Genomic DNA, 22773 nt, shown 5'->3' on the forward strand with positions numbered 1-22773 from the left:
AAAACACTGCGTCAACTTCCGTCTGGACTACTTCGTCAAACCTCGCTGGAAAGTCAAGGGGAATAAGAGAAACCAGTTCGCGAAGATTAGTAGACAAAAAAAAGGTCTGTCGCTACGTTCTCCAGCTATTCGGATCCTCTTATTCTACTCAACTGAATATTAACTCTACTCGCGACTGGAGAAGTTTCGACATGGCGAATCAATGGCAATCACGTGGTTACAAAGTGCGCCTTTTTTCCCCAGACGCCGGTATCGATATTTTCCATTGGTGCAGAATCACATTTTTTAACATATAATAATTTTAATTGTAGATCGACCCTGAAAGAAACATTCTGTCAAGTCCATTTTGCGCATTCCACTGTCCCACTACCGAGTTTCGTCAGTCATCTCATCTGACCCAAAGCCCAACAACCGCTCCGCTCTCGCTCGCATCGCCAGTTCACGACGAACCGCCGTAGCAATTGTGCTTTTCCATCGTTCCTATTAGTAGTCTCTGAATAAGATAAAACGTACATTGCACGCTTTAATAACTCGCGCTTATTCCAGCGATAAAGTCTTGTTATCTTAGAGTGGACTCTCGTGTGGAAGCATCGCGAAGGAAATTACGATGGCATCCGACATAATGAATTTCTACAAGGACAAGACCGTGTTTATCACCGGCGGAACTGGCTTTCTTGGCGTTTGTCTGATCGAAAAGTTACTGCGCTCCTGCCCTGACATCAAGAATATTTATTTGTTAATACGCCCCAAGAAGGGGAAGCAAATAGGGGAGAGGCTAGAGGAGCTGAAGAAAAATTCGGTACGATGGGAAAATGGGAGAAGTACTTTTTATGGGACGACAAGTTTTGCTTCGATTTTCGACTGTTTTGTTTTTTCTTTTTTTCTGAGATTGTAGTAAAGGAGAATGGGCAGATTTTGAAGTGTTTATTTGTTGGAGTTTGATGCATTTTGATACGTGTTTGGAGGTGGTGAAAACTGAAGATGAAGAGTAGTGATTTGCCACGTGAATCAATTAGTATTCGGTTACTGACACTTCGATTAGAAAACGGTTCTAGGTTCTAGCTTGGAGATTTCACTTCCGTCGCTGGTCTTTCCTTTTATTTTTCTTCAGGCTTATACTTCATTTTAATTCTTTAAACTTTTTGCGTGGTCTGGGTTCACCTCATTTGAAACTTAATTTCAATTTTTAATGCTTTTTTTGTAGAATTTCTTTCATAGTCTTCAGTGAAGCTAGTTTTGTTATTGTATTGCAAAGTAATTGCAAATAAAAATATTCTTAATTTTTTTTTTTTTAATTTTACAATTTTATAACCTTGAATTATACACATGGAATTATTTCAGTAAATTTTTCTTTCATGATTTAGGTGTTCGACAGACTGAAGGAAGAAAATAAGACTCATCTTTTTGATAAATTAATTCCTGTTGCGGGAGATGTGGGAGAGGATAATCTGGGATTGTCGTCTGAAGACAGGCTGACTTTAGTAGGAGAAGTACAAATCATTTTCCATTGTGCTGCAACATTAGATTTTGAGGCAGATTTGAAATCTAACACAAATATTAACTTACTGGGCACACGCAGAGTTGTGGAGCTTAGTCAGGAGGTCAGAGATCTCAAGGTAAACTGCTTTTCACAGTATACGTATTTCATAACATTTCTGCAAATTCTAAGTCCCATGAATCTGGTTATGTTAATTGAAGATAAATGATGGACCAATCCAATTCTTTTTATATGTTAGGCACTGGTACATGTTTCAAGTGCATATGTTAACGCAGTCCTGCTGGAAGTGGATGAACATGTATATCCTGCACCTTATGATGTGAATGAGTTACTGAAATTAGTGGAAAAACTGGATAGTGCAACTTTGGAAGCAGAAACACCGAATATACTGAAAGATCATCCAAATTCTTATACATTTACAAAACATTTGGCTGAGCATGAAGTTAAAAATGGACGTGTGCCTGCTGCTATTGTGCGTCCTTCAATGAGTATGTATATTGAATTAATAGTATTTTTGAATGTTGGAACATCGTTTATTTAAGTTGACAAGGTTTTACTTCTTTCTTCTGTTTTACTTTTACAGTAACAGCAGCATGGAAAGAACCAGTTCCTGGATGGACAATATCAAAGAATGGGCCTCAAGGATTTTTAATGGGTGCTAGCAAAGGTGTTGTAAGGAGATTGCCAGTTGCAAAGCATTTAATTTATGATTACATTCCAGTGGATCTTGTTGTAAACACTCTTATTGCTGCTGCATGCGCCGTCGACCGCGATGGGTACAATGAAATTTTCTTATATTAGAGTATAATTATATGAGTAGCGCGCAAATAGGTTTCTATCTAAACTACTATGTTTACATTTTTGTTACAGTGGTAGAGAACTGAAAGTGTTCCATAGTACATCCAGTACGGCCAATCCTTTCAAATGGGTAGCCGTGGAAAAGAAAATTAATGTTTACTTACACAAATTTCCATTACTAAGTGCAGTTTGGTATCCGCATCTTAAACTCTTACCATCAATTTTCCTCTTCAGGATTTCTGTTTTGTTTGTACACATGATACCTGCATATATTTTGGATACAATTACTAAGCTAGCAGGCGGACGACCAATGTAAGTTGTAAATTTTCTTCAATCGAAAGTTAACATCACTGTTTGTAAACAAAACTAACAAAAAGTTTTTTATTTCAGATTAGTACGATTACATACAAACGTTAATAATTCATTAAATCGGTTAACAAGGTTTATCTTCACTGAATGGAGATTTCATAATCCTCGTACTATGGAATTATATAAGTCTCTCTCGGAAAGTGACAAACAACTTTTTGATCTAGATATAAGGCCACTAGTGTGGGAAGATTATTTCGTGAACTTGACACAAGGAGTCAGAACTTTCTTGAATAAAGAATCTCCAAAGACATTGGCTAAAGCACGTTCCAAAGATAAAATGTAAGTGTAGTAATGAAAATTGAAAAATTTATGTATTGCTGGAAAAACAGTACATGTTAATACTTTCTTACTTATCGCATTCTCAAATTTTCAGATTATTAGTCGCGCACTTGGCCTTACAAGCTTCGATACTAGGATCTATTTGGTGGATAGTCAAAACTCTCTTGGCTAGTACTTGGACCAAAACAGGCTTGATTGTTCCGCTCACATATGTTTTGTTTGAACAATTTTAATAAATTCAACAGCTACATTATTTTATAGAAATCATATACAAATTATTGAAAATTGTTTTTGAAACACGCATGAAAGTATAGCAATAATATATTCATATTAATACGAAACGAATTTTCTCAAATTTCGATAAACTTTCATACATTCTCGTCAATTTTCCATACATCACTCTTCCTAACGGTGTTGGGAAATCAAGCTATATAAGTATTATTTTTAAAATACTTAATCTTTGTAGCATTTTATATCGTTGTTTGTATTAAAGAATATAATATACAAAAATAATATATGTATATAAGTAAAATTTCTAAGAGTTTCTTATTTCTAACCCATACTGGGAAGATTTGTTAAATTCTTTTCAAGAAAACATTGATATTAGCTTGTAGGTTTCGCCGCTAGATGGCTACACATTTGAGACCAACTATTTAAAATACTACTTTTCAATAAATAAACAAATTTCATCTATTATACACAAATGCTCTGAACTCCTAACTTACAAACATATGTATAAACAAATTATTAAGGATTTTATTGATTGTAGGAGAGACAAATTCCTCTAACATAGTTTTATAATAATAAATAAAGAAGCCTACTACAGCAAAATATTACATTACACAATAAATAAACAAGTATCACAGCAGAACATAACACATAACAAACTCTACAGATCCTATAATAATTCTAGATCCCCAAATCATAAATAAAACAGAAAAAGTAAAGTACATTTTTCACAAGTTTGTATAATTCTTGGCCTTCTATATACCTCAGTAAAAACTGAATAAAAAACCTTTGGATCTCAATTAAACAATTCATGTATTCAATCCAAACGCAAGGTCACACATCTGCATACAAAATAAGTAACCAGAATTCGCATAACTTTCGCTGTGCGAACACCGCGAGGGTCCCATGTGCATGTCGATACCCCCCCACGAGCAACCAAATTTCCATGCTCTCCACGTTTCCACACTCATACATCCATCCCAACCATGCATATCCCTCCCAAAACATCCACGTATTTTATCAGACATCGGGCCATTTTATTTCCCAGATAATACGTTCCCCAAACAGCCGCCCTCATCATCGAAATTCCCATCGCAGAAATTGCTGATTTGATCCCGAAGTGGGTCGCGTAACACGATGGCGCCACGTTATCTCCACCCCTCCCCTTGCCCAACTGTCAAATCGAGGAACGTTGTTTGTATACGAAATTTTTATCAGTTTTCAGCTTGAACCGCAGTTCGGGTCGTTTGAGCGAGCGCATAAGATCAGGTTCGTACTAACCCGCGTCCTCAGCGTCGGTACGCCGTCGACGTTGCCCATCGCGATGCTTTTGTCTCCGCGGGCGAACGCGAACGTCCGAGATGCTCGGGACGACCGGCGCTGCTACCTTTCCTGTCACTCGCTGCCTCGTCCCTTTTCCACGATTTTTTCTCGCCACCCTCTCCCTGGCCTTTCCCTGTCTCGCGATGCGTCGATCGCGACGATTCCCTTCTGGGAGCGAAAGATCGCGACCCCGACGAGTGGTCCTCATTCAATAAAACCTCGCTGCAGCCTATGTTTTCTCCCCCTCGACTCATTCCCCTTAACCTAACAGAATGCAGATCCTCGAGCTCGCTTTCGGCGATGTGTTCGAGGCAGAATCCCGTCGCGGAGATTGCTCGCTGCTGACTTTCAGCGACTCGACGCGGTTAGATTGCTGCGTAGTTAATTGAACCGCTTCGGCGGTCTCATTGCCTGAGATTCGTAGACGATGCGGGTGTGTTTGGAGGATTGTTGGGATTAGTTTGTATGCTGGGATTGGGTGCAACAGAGATCTGGAAAGCTGCTCGGTTGGAATTCTTTGTGATATTTCATTTCGTAGAATTTAGTTTGGTTGATTTTAGTTAAAGATCTGAGTGAAACAAGGTAGAGTATGTTTCTTTTATTTATCAAGTAGATAAGATTCTTTTGCATAGTGTTTATTGACCCTTTTCTTTTTCTTTTTTTTTTTTTTTGTGGAAATGTGGTTTAAGTCTGTTTTGTTGTGTTTTTGGTGTTGCTATTGATGATGATAATTCTTTGATAAGTTTATGTGTTTATTATTTATTGCAGCTTCATGAAAGTTTCATATTTTTTTTTTGTTTGGGATAAAAACGTTATTTATGAGTAAAATTGAGGTATACCACGAACTCAGATGCTCTTTCAATTTTTTTACTTTCTATCAAGAATTTAAATTTAGTATTTTAAACTTTGCTGTCATGCAATTTGCTGTTATGCAATTTTATCTTACAATTGCAACAGATTTTTAGTAAGACATGTGTATGCTATAGTATGCTACAGGTTTCTGTGTTAAAGAGTTCATTCATAGGTCAAAATCTATGGTAAAATTGTGCTTGTTAGTATTACAATGGTCTTGCACAAATTTTACCTGAAATAAAGAAATATTAATTAAATATGAGGAATATTTTTTCTTTCTAAGTTAAAGTTTCACAAATTTTTCTATTAATTCTAGGATGAATAGGACAATGGATGAGAAGGAAGAGTTAGTGAAGAAGTCCTTGTTCAGTTTTGTCAGAAAAGAAGTGCCCACTGCCCAATTGAGGTAAAGAGAATTGAACAAATGTTATTAATCATAATTGAAAACTGGATTATACAAATTGAATGTATGTTCTTTATCAAGACCTCTTTTTTTCAGTTTAATAGACGATATTGTTCTCAGTTATGTGGTGAGTATGGTGGAAGAAAGTGCACTTGAGGAGGATTTGGATGTGGATGGATTGTGTGAAATGGTATCTGCCTGTCTTCCTGAGTTTTCTACCATTGACAAAGAAGCTGTATCCAAGTGGTTGTTGGATGTTGAAAGTAAATTACGACAAGAAAGTAAAGAAAATGAAAATTGCCAACCACACGATCCTTTAAGTCACATTAGTTTGACTGCATTGTTACCTCCTGGTACACAAAGGATGAGAGTCCATCATCTTTCAGAAACAAGCGATGTTGGAAGTGATTCTAGTGGAGAATATTTCTCTGAAGTAAGTTCTTTTTTTTTACATATTTTATATTTTATTAGGTTTCTTTTAAAACCAGCAACTCATCTATTTAATCTTCCTCCTAGGAATCATCCTGGGATCAAGTAGCACTTCTGCAAGAAATGTTCCCAGCAGCGAGTCCTGCTGAAGCCAGACATTGCTTAGCTGTTGCTGGTGGTGATATAGCGAAGGCAGCACAGCTTGTGCTTCATAGACAAGAAGCAGGACAGAGTATTGTCAGCAATCTGACGTTCCTAACAGTGAGTATAATAAAGTTCATTCATTACTATAGCTTATTAACAGCACTATTATTAAGGGACCAAGAAAGTCTGTCGCTTTAAAGCTTAAAAAGTCGCTTATATTATAATAAAAATCGGGTTTTGTTGGGTTCGGATTTCATCTGAGTTTCGCTGAGTTAGAAGGGGGACACTTACCTATTGTTCCTCGTTAGAAAATCATCGCTGTAAAATTTACATGTATATAGAATGCCACAGTAAATGGTTAATTAGCAATCACGAGTTAAACGATATAAAATAGCGTAATTATCTTGTCCCAGCCGAACGGTCGCAACAAGGCCAGACTGAACGACGAGGAGCTGAAATCCCGTATTATTGCGCGGTATAGTTACGTGGATAGGGACGACGATTCGCGCGAGCATCGTCCAGTTGCTCCAAAAACGGAACCGAAGAAGTTGGTGCGCTATCTCGACAACAAGATCGTGAGCGTGAAGGGTGAACGCTACACAGAGGTGAGAAGGGGTGGCGAAGAAGAGGACGGCAACGAAGGTGGCAGGAAAAGAGGTCATTGCCGGCCGTAACCAGTCCCTTTGCCTCCACCCCCCGATCCACCCCCTTGGAGGCATCTGATTTCAAATTAAAGCTTTCACTTAGATTCTCTTCTCTTGCTTATAGAGTATACATGGACAGGGTGTTAAATTTCTACGTACGCAGCATTATCCTTTGTTCCTCCCTCGGTTACAAATTCTTTTAGTTCAGTCACTATTGATTTTAGAGACATTTGTTTCTTTATGCGTGATATTATCTTATGTGATCTGATATAAGAGAGATTTTGTAGCACTTTAATTTGGAAACGCAGCGCGTACCGAGTAACGAAAATTTCCCTCGGTACATGGCGAATATTATTATACTATTACATCACAGTGTAAGTACCTGTTATCGCGTAATATTTAATTTACGATTACATTTTTTTAACCATCGAGCGTACAATGATCGCAGAACAAATGTTATTCATCGTTTAGATGTAACTGATATTTTTTAATTCATGTTTTAGAGTCAGAGAGAATCATTTGTTTAAAGTTTAACGCGCTGCCCGCGCGTGGGACCTATTAGTAGAACCGAAATGCCTGTCAGTGGGCATGTGGCGCGCAGCGTGTTAAATGTAATTCGCGAGAGGGTTATAATGTGGCTGTATTTTTTGGGATTTTTATTTTTATAAAGTTTTATTAATATGAAATTTGTTCACGAGGTTACGATAGGCGATTACTGTAAGCTCGAAATTTTAATATAAAATTTATTCCTATAACACGATATTCGTAATTTTACTTCGCATTTTTACACGCATATTCTCTTTCACGCACTATTAATGTCATACGCACTTTTTATTTATTATACATGCCGTGTGTGTGTCTCATTATGTTTTTATTATAGAATGAGAACGATTGTTGCGTTACTGTTATTATTAAGTCTGCCACACGTGCTAATACTTTCTCGAGTAATTTAGAACTGTATATTTTATAACGTTACAGTGGGAAAAGCTCTTAATGGAATTTGCTTTTGAAACATTATTGGAACTGAGTGACCATCCTCTCTTCCTCTTTATTTTACTACGTATGTAAGGAAATTATATTTAAGGACGGTAACGTAAGCGATACGATATCCTTGCAAAGAGAATCGATTTCATGCGAAGTAGCATTCAAATGATATAGGAATACGTGAACAAATTTTAGAAATTTTATGTGCACATTTGCTCGCAAAATATCAAAAGATTCAGAATAAATGTCATTTTGAATTATTATGCACAGTAATAATTGTTGTCGAATAGAATAATCGGGAGTTCAATCCAATATTTATTGTAAAAATGGACGATTTGTTTCAGTAATATGGAAAAGAACTGTGCGCATACTAATTTTTTTAGTATTGCAAATTATTATCGAACTGTAGATTTCGGATAATGAATTTTAGTATACGTATTAGGTAGGCGAAACAAAAAAATATATATAGTATATATATATATATATATATATATATATACATACATGTATTAGATATCTAAGCGGGATAAAGTTTGCTTACTGCGCCATATAATTTACCAGTATTACTATTGTTATTGCTATTATTGCAAACTTTAAGACGTAGGCAGATATAATCATTGAACTGTTAGAATATTTACGTGTTGAGTGATGGACACTCAATAATGCTAAAGTGCGTGTTCTGACAATGAATTGATAGAAACACCAAATTGTCATGATCACTGCGGCCGCTGACTATTGTCGATAAGAGATATGTAATTAAATGAAAATATAAATTTTATATTTTCATATTTTATTTGGACCCATTGTTTATATATTATTCAAGTGCTGGTCTCGATGAAATGATTTTCTTTCACATCGTCTTTATTTACTATCGTGTTCGTTCATGATTTCGCATTTTAACTATTCGATATGTATAATAAAAAGGGATGAATGCATTTATAAATGTATTTAGATGGTTTAAAAGTTGGGCTAGTCTTTGCCACTGACGATTATATAAACTACGAACGAGTCATATTATTTCTAATGATTGTAATTATCGAATGAACATATTGTATTCGCTGTAAACTAAATGTATTCTACTGCCGATTAATCTCAGACGGAACGTCGTTGCTGTAAGATTTCCGAAAGTATGTGTAATAGAATAAGATAGCGGTATATTAAAAAAGGTATGAAAACAGAAAATGTAAAAAAAAAAATATGAAAAATAGTAGATTAAGTGATCACCTTGAAGTGGAGTACTTTAGTTTCCTGCGAATTTTCTGTACATCCTTTGGTGTAACATATGCGTATCTTGATCAGCAATATTGACTACACACATATAGTCATTATGTGTCATTTTTGAAGAGCGTGGAATATGGTCGCATAAAAATTTAGATTTATTAAGGTATATTTATACATACGCAACTTCTTTTATATGTGAAACAGCGTCTAATTACTATTCTTTAAAATGACGGTTCTGTGGCTTTTTTTTAATGATCACAATGTGACGATCACTTCTATAATCTATCTTGGCAATATTTCAGTGCTGTAAGAGTGATGAGAAATTTATTCCTAAGAATGCTCGAATTAAAGCTGATGGTATCCTTCAGATAGTGATATATTTTCCATTGTTGTAATAACTAAATAATCAATTTCAATAATATTTTGAAAATCTGCGAATAAAAAGATTTTATTTCTTATCTTGTAACTCGGAACACAAATACTAAGCGGTTGTATTTTAACAATGGAAAATATGTTATTAATCGAGTGGAAGAGAACTTTTCTTTTGCATATATTCTATTTTTTGAGGTATCTTTTGTTTGTATCGATTGATTTTAAATGAGATCAATGTTGATTCAAATGAAATTTTCTTGCTAATTAAAGAGAAACATTGATCTACGTAACACTGAAGTATAACACCAAATACAGAGTATATAGAATATTATATCCCGTGGTGATATTAATGAACTCCGGGGCCTTACAAAGTGATTCAAAAAAATTACACTGATAGAGTATTCTATTTTACTTTCTTAGATCCGTTCAGAGTCCACTTGCCATCACATTAGTAAGTAAGGAATAGAAACGCATTTTTTCTTTAGTTCAAAAAATGATTTCATTCATCCGTTTGAACGCATTAAAAATCTAAAGAAGAAAAGAAATATTGCTTGGCAAATGCTTCACAGTAAAGTTAACGATATGTAAATGAACAGTTTATTAGATTCTTTAAAACATAATCCATTGCATTCATTAAGTATTGATAAATAATACTATAACTGTATTAAAATATTTTCAAGACTATAAATTATTTATAGCGATATTTAGCAAAACAAATTTCGGCGCATGAATTACAGAGACTAATTACTCTATCATTAGTCCTATGGAAAATTAAAGGGGGGTCAAAATTTTCTCAAATTAAGAAAAAAAATTACAACTAATAATTAGAATAGAGCAATTCTATGAATATAGAACATGAATTCTTTTCTCAACCATCTCTCCTTCTAAATTGTATCATTCTAATTCGAATTTGCCACGGTAACTTCACAATCGAAACTGCATTTTATCAGACATCGTTTCACTGTCGCTGTTTTTCATTGCGTAAGTAACAAAACTTTATTTTTATGCGAATACTACCCACGAACCTATGTAGAAATCCTCGTAGAAAAAAGTACCATAGCTTAGGATTATATTTTAAACATTTTAAGAGATGTATCATCGACATGTACGCAATTTTTTTTAAAGTCTCATTGTAATAAGGGGGGTGGAGACCTGAATTGTATAACTCATATTATATAGACCATATTTATTATTTGTGCATGTTTTATGCATCCTATTAAAAAGAAACGAAACATTACGAATACCTATTTTTCGTCGAGAGGTATTCTCGCAAATGAACTTCAATTCCAACGATTGATTTCCTTTTTCTAACGATCGAGCAATACACTTGCTGTTTATATATTCTATACATATACATATTGATGTATAATTATTGTTTAATAATTACGCGTCAAGGCTCGATTTAAAAACGATTAACTCAATTTATATTTTTCCTTGCTCGTTACTAAGGATTCTGAAATTCAATAAATACAGCTCTACGGACGAAAGAAAAAGAAATAAATAAGAGTATCACGTTTTTGTAAATGTCTCCTTCCACTTCTGTTCACTTGCGCTCAAAGGAAATAAGACGAACTTACTGAACAGATGCTTCGTATAGATTTTTATTCGTAAAACGATTTACAATGCCATTAAAATCGTAGCAAATAAATAAAATCGTTCGCGTAATATTGAAATTACGACTGTTCGTGTAAAATTAAATCAAGGTACGTTTGTGTTGCGTATGAGGCGCGACTACATACACGTGACAGATTAATGGAACGTTTCTTTTTCGCAATAATTAAGTGTATTAAAAAGTCTCGCTTTTGTTCGAATTTCAACAATGCCAAGCATTTACTCCAACATAAATCTACATCGGTCGACACCTTGTTAATCGTGAGTCTATGCTGGTCCAAAAATACTTTGGATTGAGAAATTAGATGTTAGGAGAGATACAGATAAACAGGAAACAAATAATGCAATTAGAATTCAAAATCTTTCTAAATAGACACTCAGATTAGGCTATTATATAATAGAACAAAATTGAATAGATTATCAGAGACTAAAAAATTAGATTAAGTACAAAATATCTTGTACTAATTTCTACATCCTCCTCCTCTTGTGTTTTCTCAACCTTTAGCATATTATATTTCACGAATTAAAAAAAGTGTCACCTCATACATAATTATTAAGAGGTATCCCTCGACGATACATTCAGAAACTTGTTGAAACAATTATAAATGGATTATATTCTTTAATATCAATAAATAAGTTCTTTTCCTCTACGGTTACTAATCCTTTATTCGCGAGGAATCTTTTTTTCTTATTACGGAATAAGCGAGAGTGGAACGAAATCGTACCGAAACGTAGATTGTACAGAATAAGACGAGGGCAAAGTTCGCAACGAAATACTGTTCAACTTGAACTCGAACAATGGGTACCGTTTCAATGTTTGAGGAGATGAGTGAACGATGAAAAGGTAAAAGAATTGCGTGTACAGCGAGTCCCACTTGACTTATACCACTTGAAATACATTCTATACTTTCAGTAGTCCAAGAAAACTAATTCTCTGCGAAACGATCTCGCTCGCATATTATCCTCACTGTCTTCCAATGATCTCGAGGGCTGGTCTGGGTTAGGTATCTCGATTGCCACTATCGAACGTTGATAAACGTTCTTCATACGATACACCCCGTAAAATCAGACATTCGCAAAATATATATTCCTAAAATACTGAAAGCACAGAAAATATTTCTGATAATGAAGTTAGACAGAACATCCTGTTAAGTCCGTGCTCTCTGAAAAAACAGTTAAAAACGATCTTCAACTGCCCCTTTATTTCTTCTTTTTTCGCGGCTTGTCCTGAGGCGCGGGCAGATTTTCCTGTTTCCGCTTGGACGCAGGTTTCGCCCCTATACTTCCGCCCTTCTTTCGCCTTTCTTGCCTCTCCCTCTCCTCCAGCTCTTGGTTCTCTCGCTCGATCAACGTGATCAAGGTGTTGCATCGTCGCTGCAATTCCAAGGCTGTGCGCGACTTGACGAACCAATCGAAGCGGAATTGCGGCGCCGATCTGACAGTGGCTCGGAGCTCCTCGTATACGTTCTCTTTGTCGAAGCCAAGCTTGTGCAGCATGCAGACGAGGAAACGATCCTCCTCTTCAGTGTAGTTCTTCCCCTTGTTCGTCCCATAAGCTATCCTCAGCTGATGGAACGGAGCACGATATCTCGCCATCTTGGCGTCTAAGGCCTTCTTAATCCCAGCTCGTCTTTGGATCTTCGCTTCTCCACGCTCGATCTGCGCCATCACCCTGTCTATGTCCTGCAGCTCGTGGCAGCGTTCCCAGAAAACCGCGGAATACTCCATCACCTCCTCTGGCGTCTTTCCCTCCACTTCCTTGGCGATGTTCTCGATATCGTCCCGCCCGTACTTTTCGTTCGCCTTTATGAACTGGTTGAAGTCTCTTTTCGTCCAATTCGTGAAGCCTTGGGTGAGCAACTTCTCCTTCTCTGCGACCTCCTCGTCGGACAATGGCTGAGCCTCGTCTATCTTGCGCTGCTCCTCCTTCTGAATCCTGGCGGCGTCTGAGCCGAGCTCTGGATTCTTTGGAACTTTGTACCCTACAGTCTGTCGGAAGTAATAAATTTCTTGGTCAAGCAATTCGAATAACCGTGGCGGGAAGAACTGGAAGTCTTGGACTATTGGCTGTTTCGGAGGCCTAGGCGCTTTTGGGGCTTTCGGTTCTGATACCCTCAGGGCTTCCCTGAAGTAAGCGTCGACCGCGTAGTTCGCTTTGCGTTCTCGTTTCGGTGGCTCTATCCAGTTACCTATGCCGAGGATCTTCTGTTTTTCACGGTAATCCTCGCCCTCGAATTGGTAGACTGAATCTGTCGGCGCGTCCACGGTGAAGTTGCGCAGAGACGATTCTCCCAAGCTTTCGAGCTTCTGTTTCATCTCCTCGGTCTTTGCTTCACCTTTCTGGAGGATAGTGTCTATGTCCTCGTCTGTTATGGCGCTGTCTTTCGACGCGAACACTTCGTTAGCACCGTGCCTGATCATGTTCAGCATTTCATCCTTGTTCAGCGCTGTCTGTTTTGCGTCGACTAGTCTTCCTTGCTGAATGACTAACTTGTCCAGACGCAACTTCACTTCTGCGCGCTCCACGATTTTCTCTTCTACCGTGTTCTCTGTGATAAACCTGAACACGCGAACCTGCTTCTGCTGGCCTATACGATGAGCTCGATCCATCGCCTGTAAATCCATCTGTGGATTCCAGTCTGAATCGTAAATAATAACTACATCGGCCGTTGCTAAATTAATACCTAAACCGCCCGCGCGGGTAGACAGCATGAAAATAAATTTTTCACTGCCTGGCGCGTTGTACTCGTTAATTTGACGCTGTCTGTCCTCGTGTGCCGTGTTACCGTCTAGACGACAATATTGGAAACATCTCCAATGGCAGTAATCTTCTAAGATATCTAACATTCTCGTCATTTGACTAAATATAAGAACCCTTGACTCTTGCTGCTGCAACTTCGGTAGCAATTTATCCAGAATTACCATTTTGCCACAGTTGTAAACTAGATGTTCGTCAGTTGTGTAGGGAGGTCCAGGCTCTGCGCCGTCGAACAAATACGGATGATTACAACATTTTCGTAGCTGCATCAAAATGTTCTGCAGTCGCATTTTCTCAATCTTTCCTGCGCCGTTTACTATATCTATATCTTTCATGAGTACTTTTGTGTACCACTCCCTTTGCATTTTACTAAGACCAATGTAAACCTTGATTTCCTTCTTAGGCTTCAATCCTTTCTCCACTTCAGATTTCAAGCGTCTTAACAGGAATGGTCGAAGAACAGCGTGCAGTCTTTCAACTAATTGATTATCACCTAAGAAACTATTAGTATTAAACCACGAATCGAAATCGTCCGAACTATTAAACACATCTGGTAGTAGAAAATTGAGCAAGGACCACAGTTCGTGAAGATTGTTCTGTAAAGGTGTACCAGTTAGAAGAAGGCGATTAGCTGTTTTGAATTCTCTCAATATCTCGGACAGCTTAGATTTCTCATTCTTTATCCTATGTGCCTCGTCAATTACCATATAACGCCAGTTGAACTTCTTAAATACTGACTTCTCTTTTATGACCATCTCGTAAGATGTCACGCAAACATCCCACTCACCAGGCATCATCACCTCTCTGATGAAAGCGTTTCTACTCTCTTGATCTCCTATGAGGCAAACGGCTCTCAGACTGGGACACCATTTCTTAAACTCATTCATCCAATTAGCCAAAGTAGATTTAGGAACAATGACTATGTGCGGACCAGGAATGTTTCTAAAATGTTTCATGTAACCGAGCAGCGAGATAGTCTGCAACGTTTTACCCAGACCCATCTCATCAGCCAAGATACCGTTGATACCATGCTCGTACAAGGATATCATCCAATTCAAGCCTCGTATTTGATAATCTCGCAACTCACCAGATTTGATGTAGTGTGGAGACGATTCGAAACGAGTGGTTGGAGCTACGTTAGCATTACTCTCCGCCAACAGCTCTTCGTCTTCCTCCTGCTCTGTCTTACGGTGCCTGTGATCACCAGAGTCAGCCTTTACTGGAGCCTCTGGCTGCTGCTTCCTGGGCCTGCCAGCCTTTACTTTTAAAGGACTCCCGGCTTTGTCCTTCTGATTGTTCGTCATGAAGTGGGAGAATATCTCGGTTTGCTTTAGTAAATAATCGAATCGCTTACTTCGGTCGGTTTCGAGCTTCGTCTCGAAGTCACCGCCACGGGACGACGTGGTCTCAGCCGAAGATCCATTCGAATTATCTCCGGTGTCCCCTGTGTCCGCGTTCTCGTCCGTCTTCGACATTTTGGCTAATCGTAACCCTACCCTCTATGATTACCAGCGAACCTCCGTTCGATTTAACGCCCACGTAAACGCGTGCTTTATTCAACAGCGTATATGTTGTGTGTTACACCGGCCTTTATCCTGACGTTCATAAACGCACAACACCACTCGCCGCCATATTGTCCCTCCAAAAGTTTCGTGTCAGCGCCATCTATAAGTAACCGTCGATTTTCCCGCGGCAACCGCCAGAACATTTAAACTAATTTAAATCCATTTCGATAGCGCGCGATTCAGGAAAGTGTGCAATGTTAATTTTTTAAAACTGTTAAGTCATAAGGATTATAAAGTTCAAAATGAGATAGTTAAGCATAAGATAGCTAAACATTAGGTGCATTGGTTGAAAGAAGGGAATGTCCACTTTGTAGTAGAATAATAGAATTAAGAATGTTCTCGTTTTTTGTTTAGTAAGTGTAACATTAATAGATTGAGGATCTTTATGCATTTATGAGAATTTTAATTTACAAAATTATAGATATGTGTAGTGTGCAAAAAAAGAATATAAAATTACAGACACAACACTATTTTCTTCAGATAATACAGAACCACAGTATATTATATCGGTGCTTAAGAGAACTAGAGGCAAAGTACTGCTAATCAATTGCCCCTAATTCTTCATCAGAGTCATAAATTATTAAAGAAGAAATGCTATGATCCTTACCAGAAATTACTGTTCGCTCATGCACGAAACACTTCCATCGATATCGTTTCCTAGACGACGAGGCCCTACTAAATGCCAACAAACGATACAGCACTTAATATAGTGCGTGTGCTACAGTATTCGAGTTAATTTTCTCGTAAGAAGTGGCGAATTTTTTCTCCGTCGTTTCTCCCGTAATCTTTTCCAACGAAAGTGATTGGTGAAGGATGTCTGTTATCGAACAATCGACCGCGAGCCAGGAGATCGTCGTGCCTCCGAGTTTACCGATTATCTTAAAGCAGTTTTGCAAGGCAGCTATTCGTACGCAACCGTACGATTTACTTAGATGGTCGAGCTCGTATTTTCGAGCTTTGGCTGACGGAGAGGAACCACCGACGAAACTGAGACTCGAATATCCGCCGCCGAGTACTGCTTCCGGATTGACCCTTGGTTTCCTTAGGGTTCTGCTTCGACAATTCGGGGGTATCGCACATATCGCTATGAATGCTCAAGATTTTTAGAACCAGAGCCAAAAGTAGCGGTAATTATGAAAGTGGTCTCAGGCAAAAGTGTGGAAAAATTGAATTTATTACTTATTTGCTGGTTGCGTCGATTTACATCACAAGATGAGGAATAAATTCAATTTCTTTTTTATATTTTTCATCTTGACCACTTTCATAATTTACTGACACGAATTTTTGTCCTTTTTATTTCGAACTAAAAAATTTAAAAGAATTTCTTTTAAAGTACTTTTTTTAAAACAAGTTTTTGTTCTTGAAAGTACTTATTTATGGACTTCCTTATTTCTAGATCTATATTTTTTTAAATAACGCGTTAGTGATACTTTTTAGAAGACGTTTAAGATGTCTAACAAATTTCCAATTTTTTTCACCATTCGAAAAGTCATTTTATTGGGCCTAGTGAATAATCTAGAACGTCTCTCGAGTAGATTATAATAAATCGTTGCCCGTGGAGACGATTCTGTACCGATGGGACTGCCTATGCCTGGATCGTCGAGATCTAAACTTGATCTTGATGATTGGAAAATTTCGCCGGAAGTGCCAAGTGAAGAAGTTTCTGGCCATAGCTGTAGGTCTTCTAGGATCGAGTCTCTTTGAGACGATGGTGATGATTTGTGAGTTATTCACTCATGAACCTGAAGGAGGATCAGCAATGGTTCCTGTGACATTATTCATGGAGATATACGGGTAAATTAATTACTGTATACACTTTCCTCAATAAAATAGATCTACAAAAAAAGCTTCAATAATTTCATACAATTTCTAGTTATTTGGCAGGGCTTCGCTGCGATGGGAGTGAAAGAGACCCCTCAGACGACGATCCCACAGAATTCATTATTTGCGATGCATTCAATGACTCTGGATCATTGGCAAGCCAAGTTAGTCAGAGGAAATTTTCCGTGGATCGTGTTTGCTCCGTCGCCAGTCAAGACACGGAAGCAGATGTGAATTTAGACTTGGAGCTGGTATCGAAAGAGGACGTCGATTCTTCGAAAAGTAAATTCATTTTTCATTATATCTTACTTGTGTACGTTCTATTCACATTAAATTGTGAATATTTATATAGTTTGTATATTTTTATATATTATGCTGTGCATATTTTATTACTTCATAATATATTGATTTATTAATACGGGTAGAACCTTTTGATACAATAGTTTACAAAGTGAATAGAAGACAATACAAAAGATATAACATAAAAATATTTTATTTATGTATATCGTTTATACGAGGTATTTACTTTTCAGCTGACCTAACTTCGCAATTAAGTGCAAGCTCTACTGGGCAACAAAAGATGGCTGAGGATAAGGTGGAGCCAGATTCTCCTGAGGGAACTGTAAAAGTGGAAGGCAACAATGAGACTTCTGGTACGGATGTGGAGTCCAAGAAGTCTCAATCGAGCGAAGGAAAGAGGTCGAATAGAAGTGAAAATATGTCTGGAAAGAGTTCAGCTGGCAGCAGTACTCTAGAAGGAAATTCGAGCAAACAGCGGAGTGTTCGGAGCGCAGAGGATAGGGCTTCGAACGAGAGAAGGAGGAAAAAGAAACTTGTTGACCCAAAATTGTTAAAGTATTACCCAAATGTGCCTGGTGAGGAAATAAAAAGAAAATCACTATAAACTGAGTCACATAATTAGTGGAGGTTTTTTTTTACAGTATTAAGTATATGAAATAAGGTTGTTGGAACTTATGTAATTAATTTAATGTTGATATCAGGTATTGGGCCTCGTCTTTCGGCTGAGGAAGTAGCCAGTGTGGCAATATGGATGAGCGAATGCGCAAGAGTGCAGGAAGGGATGGTGGGCCCAAGGAACCTTCGTCATATGAACTGCCCCCCTTTAGATAGGCAACCATCGTCCAGATCATCATAACGAAACGCGAAATAATCATGAATTCAGTTTTTAGACAATATTTTGCAAAATAAATGCATGCTATTTAGAAAATTATATTATTGCTAGAGCTTTGTTCTAGATGAATTTTGTTAAAATTAGCGTAAATTTGTAATTGTTATAGGCGGATATATGAATAATGCGAATGTAGGAAGTACTGATACACTTGATAACAAGAATACAATATAGAAGCAAGAAATATGCTGCATGCCATTAGTAAATAATATTTATATCTAGAAGTTTTTTTTATTTTTATTCCACATTGTACTTTTTATTAACACATCAATATACAGAATAGTCAAATAGAAAAGGTTTAATATCGCGTACATGATTAGCGTACTTGAAATATTATTATCATAATATTATTGTGAGCAGTGAGTTCATTCATACTTAATGATAATTGTATTTCCTAAATGTATCATGATTGATACGTCTCAGTCGTAATTGATCATTTACAATATTACTTAGCGAAAATTATTTACACGACTTTTGTAAATAAAATAAATACCAATGTTGAATTTAAGAAGATATTCAATGTACCGATACTTTCCATCTATTATACTTATAATATTGTTAATAAGTAATAACTGGTGTATAGTAAGTGTTTAACAATTATAGAGTGAATATATTTCTTAGTAAGAAATTCTAAATCGTATTCGAAAACAAATGTTACTTAGGATTCTACTATTACATATTAATCAGTTTTCCACTATACAATTCTTTTGTACACAAATTTCAGATCTACACTTCTATTTCGTTAAAGGAAAAATAACCAATACTTAATCAATATCACAGGAACATTTTACTTAATTTTAAAATACGATGTTAAAAATTTACTGCTTAGATCTCCTTACGCCAAGCCCTATAAAAATCTATCAATTCGTTGCAATGATTTATACCTCTTAAATGAATGATATACGAATGATTTGATATTATGTACTGATGCTAATTCTCTTAAATTATGGATGGACACACAAATATTAATTATTTGTAAAAATAGTAACACTTTTGTAAAGAAACAATCTATAAAATCTTATGTACAAAATTTGATTTTTAATCGATCTTTTTAGAAGATACTGCCCTGTATATGTTACCGCGGAAGATATCGATATATCATTTTTAAAATTCTGTTTGTACAACCTATGTTTAATCTTGAACATTTAAACGAGGAGAGTGGGCAGTGCTCGTATTCTAAACAATCGACGCATTTGATGGTAAAACAAGTGATAGAGAGTTGTAAAGAGTAGTAAAACGATGAGACACAGCAATAAGTTTCGAGCTTTCGTGCGATTAGCTCTCCACTCGAACAGTTCGTGTCGGTGAGTGAAGAGGTTTCGATATTGCAAAGGCAATTCGAACGTACTTCGCAATGGATAAAGAGAACGATAGAAATCGTTTAACAGTGCTCGGACGATTTCGTTCTCGGACTGTCGAAGTGGATCCATATCATCGTTTAAGCATATAAATTTTCTAGAAGTTGTTTTGAGTTACTTCATTTGCTTTATACATCTACGACTAATAGAAATTAGTATATTAACTTACTTTGGTTCTCTGCGTATCTCGTCTAAAAGCTGCACTGTAAGAGACACATTGCTAGTCAACATTTCGAATATTTCATTCTTTCCAGCTTTAATTATCTCGTGCGAATAGAGCTTCTTTTCACCAAATTTAGTTCGAATCCCTCTTGAAATTGATTCGCATTTCGCTATTAACTCTTTGGATATAACTGGCTGTAAAAAACATGAAAAGATACTTTAACATTTAAATATTTATAGTAAAGAGAAAAAAAATACTCACAAGAGATGAATCTAAGTATCTTTCTCCTGGCGGAGGATTTGATATTTTTGGAACATTCACGTGATTCGAACAGTTTATTATTGCATTTTCAAATTCTCCAACTAAACTATAGTCAAGAGGTAATGGATATAATCTAGACAAAAGGGTTCGAATTTCTCTATCTGACCAGGTTCTGAAAATAATGATATTAATTGAAGTACCTGCAAATGATAAACGAAAAAAGTTGACAAAAGAATAGTTGCTATTTTGTGAAATATACCCCGATTTGTCTGTGTCAAATGTGTCAAATATCTCTTCAATTGGCACTTTTCGTTTCTCACTCGTCAAGAAATAGAAATAAGAGAATGCAAATTGCATATCTTCCGAATTCCTAACTTTATGACTAGAAGTTTTCTTGAACTCATACTCAAACTTCGTCTGCATGTCAGCAGCGATCCATTTATCTATTAGATGAGGCATATGAGCAGGTACTCTTCTACGCTCGAATCCATATGCCATATTGTATATTCTATTCACATATAATAAGGACTCTGCATATGTATCAAGCTGCCTGGTCCTAAGTTTCCATTGATCGGAATAATGAGATTTGATATTGGTTTTAATAGTGCTATTAAGTTGCGGTAAGTTTACGTTATCGTCGTTTAAGTATCGTTTAAGTTGTAGACGTCTTTCAGTATAATTTGAATTCTGAAATTTCATCTTATTCATTATTTTCGCTAAAACTGATCTCTGAGTGGATATAATTTGATCACTTTTTCGTTCCTTACGATGTTCCACAATGTGGCTAAAGTATTTATCATTCTTTAAACTATAAACCTTATTTACATTGATTTGTGAGCGCATAGACTCATTTAACGTCTGCTGAGTAAATACTTCTGTATTGTCCCAAATGGAGCTACTTCTGTTCCTTAATATGTCTAAGAATTTTAATCCATAATTAGTATTTTCCTGAGTATCTTGTAAAAACTTGTGAGGATAGTCTCCTTCTTCCTCAAGTGCTTCACTGTCAGTAGGAACTGGTGTGCTATCACAATCTCCTCCTACAGAATGATTATTTTTATCATTTTAGTCATCAAACTATTAATAAACGTGTGAATGTCAAAATAAAAATTATTACCATCAAATTCGCATAATGTTGTATTGCAAGCAGGGTCACACGATCCATCACCTACCCAAGCCCAGGGACAAACATCAGAACAATCAGGAACCCACCATGCAAGATAAACTTTCTGTCCACCTGCTTGAGTAATGAAATCTTCTGGCCACACTTCAGCACCCAACATTACATCGTCATTAAAATATAAAAATTTATCTGAAATTCCAGGTATTCTGCAGAAGTAAAATTAACGTGTCAAGTTGAATGTAAGCAGTTAGAAATCGGTAGAAAAGAATGACAAACTTGCTTTTACCTATGGATATGACTTTCAATAGCAGGACTAGAAAATGTTGGCAGATCACTTTTATTTAGAAAAATGTCTTCGTGAGTGACAAGAGTAACTCTAGGATTATCCATATCTAACCAACTGGGTATTTGGCCATTGGTAACAATGTACACATGCCTTACCCATGGAGCATACATTTCTAACGAACGTAAAGAATATCTTAACTCATCCTTATCGCTAAACCTAGAAGCTGCCGTGTTAATATCCGCAATAGGAACATGTTCTTTGAGATTTTTTAGAAAGCTTGGATCAGACCCATTGACCCATGTATATACAACATCTATTGGAACATGTTGACACAGTTTCTTTTGAAAGGAAATGCCTAATATATTATCATTAAAAGAGTGAAATACTGCTTCATACTTTTCTTTACTCCAAGCTACCCATATCTGAAACATTACATTTAACACAACGTTTACTAAATAAGGATGGCATTAAGTGTTCCCTAATTTCACAATACTTTTTACATGAACTATTAAGTCAGAAAAACTAGAAAAAATTTGAATATTCACTCATAATTCGCGTATGCGTTATCGTTTTATTGAGTTCCGAAAAAGAAGCGGAAAGAAAGTCGTATAGTCACGCGGTCACGAGAATACACTTTGGGAATGAATGATTCAGTGAATGAAGCTCGATGCCAAACAATGAGTGTCGTACTTTCAACAATAAACAGACATGATCTAGCATCAAAACATCAGAAAATCATGGGTTTCCTAACCTCTCCGAAGTGAATGATGCCGATAAATATGCAAGTAAACGCCATCAATATAACCAGCAGCGAATATTTGTACGAGAGCAGATCGTAACATCGACGCTGCAATAACTTCCATGTGCTCATTATATTAATGAAGATTCTACATGCGATTGGCATCGCTGAAGCTGCCGCGCGAATCCATACACTACTGTTTATACCCCCGGTTGACTTCGACTATTAAAGGCAATCTTGCCGGCACAAAAACGACACTGACAAGGCCGAGGTCGATTCAGCGTGCATAATAACGCGACAAGATTGTCCTGTAAATACACTTTTTACGTTTAGATAACGAAATTGTTGTCCAGCT

General features: G+C 36.7%; 5 protein-coding genes and 1 long non-coding RNA gene across 11 annotated transcripts; 3 read left to right on the forward strand and 3 right to left on the reverse strand.

Annotated features, from left to right (window-relative positions):
- Positions 1-454: 454 nt before the first annotated feature.
- Positions 455-3921, forward strand: LOC143181226 (putative fatty acyl-CoA reductase CG8306). The gene is made up of 7 exons (XM_076381565.1): positions 455-799; positions 1365-1616; positions 1737-1986; positions 2082-2274; positions 2369-2608; positions 2687-2944; positions 3039-3921. The coding sequence occupies exons 1-7, from the start codon at positions 608-610 to the stop codon at positions 3175-3177; spliced, it is 1524 nt and encodes a 507-aa protein (XP_076237680.1). The 5' UTR covers positions 455-607; the 3' UTR covers positions 3178-3921.
- An 84-nt stretch (positions 3922-4005) lies between these two features.
- Positions 4006-4643, reverse strand: LOC143181246 (uncharacterized). Its single transcript, XR_013002248.1, has 2 exons — positions 4454-4643; positions 4006-4346 (listed from the first exon to the last, which is right to left on the reverse strand). It is a non-coding gene; the product is annotated as an uncharacterized LOC143181246 (long non-coding RNA).
- On the forward strand, positions 4374-8443 carry LOC143181231 (CUE domain-containing protein 2). 3 transcript variants are annotated; one of them, XM_076381588.1, is made up of 5 exons: positions 4374-4441; positions 5664-5753; positions 5847-6183; positions 6267-6440; positions 6737-8443. In XM_076381588.1, exons 2-5 carry the CDS (start codon positions 5665-5667, stop codon positions 6995-6997), a joined length of 861 nt encoding a protein of 286 aa, XP_076237703.1. In that variant the 5' UTR covers positions 4374-4441; position 5664; the 3' UTR covers positions 6998-8443. The 3 variants fall into 3 exon arrangements, with proteins under 3 accessions (XP_076237703.1, XP_076237694.1, XP_076237711.1); XM_076381579.1 differs by lacking the exon at positions 4374-4441 and adding an exon at positions 4945-5077; XM_076381596.1 differs by lacking the exon at positions 4374-4441 and adding an exon at positions 4966-5001.
- Positions 8444-11453: 3010 nt separating this feature from the next.
- Iswi (nucleosome-remodeling ATPase imitation SWI) lies at positions 11454-15496 on the reverse strand. Its single transcript, XM_076381554.1, has one exon. It carries the CDS (start codon positions 15386-15388, stop codon positions 12356-12358), a length of 3033 nt encoding a protein of 1010 aa, XP_076237669.1. The 5' UTR covers positions 15389-15496; the 3' UTR covers positions 11454-12355.
- A 795-nt stretch (positions 15497-16291) lies between these two features.
- On the forward strand, positions 16292-18682 carry LOC143188209 (uncharacterized). The gene is made up of 5 exons (XM_076392342.1): positions 16292-16547; positions 17014-17272; positions 17352-17581; positions 17818-18174; positions 18301-18682. Exons 1-5 carry the CDS (start codon positions 16292-16294, stop codon positions 18453-18455), a joined length of 1257 nt encoding a protein of 418 aa, XP_076248457.1. The 3' UTR covers positions 18456-18682.
- On the reverse strand, positions 17468-22717 carry Gnptab (N-acetylglucosamine-1-phosphate transferase subunits alpha and beta). 4 transcript variants are annotated; one of them, XM_076392311.1, is made up of 8 exons: positions 22431-22717; positions 21680-22101; positions 21388-21599; positions 21096-21310; positions 20530-20957; positions 20271-20442; positions 20016-20203; positions 18735-19943 (listed from the first exon to the last, which is right to left on the reverse strand). In XM_076392311.1, exons 1-8 carry the CDS (start codon positions 22581-22583, stop codon positions 19634-19636), a joined length of 2100 nt encoding a protein of 699 aa, XP_076248426.1. In that variant the 5' UTR covers positions 22584-22717; the 3' UTR covers positions 18735-19633. The 4 variants fall into 4 exon arrangements, with proteins under 4 accessions (XP_076248435.1, XP_076248426.1, XP_076248419.1 ...); XM_076392320.1 differs by lacking the exon at positions 18735-19943 and adding an exon at positions 17468-17572 and having other exon boundaries at positions 20530-21310; XM_076392304.1 differs by having other exon boundaries at positions 20530-21310.
- Positions 22718-22773: the final 56 nt, after the last annotated feature.

The sequence above is a fragment of the Calliopsis andreniformis genome, chromosome 1, assembly GCF_051401765.1.
Source record: "Calliopsis andreniformis isolate RMS-2024a chromosome 1, iyCalAndr_principal, whole genome shotgun sequence".
Lineage (NCBI taxonomy): Eukaryota > Metazoa > Arthropoda > Insecta > Hymenoptera > Andrenidae > Calliopsis > Calliopsis andreniformis.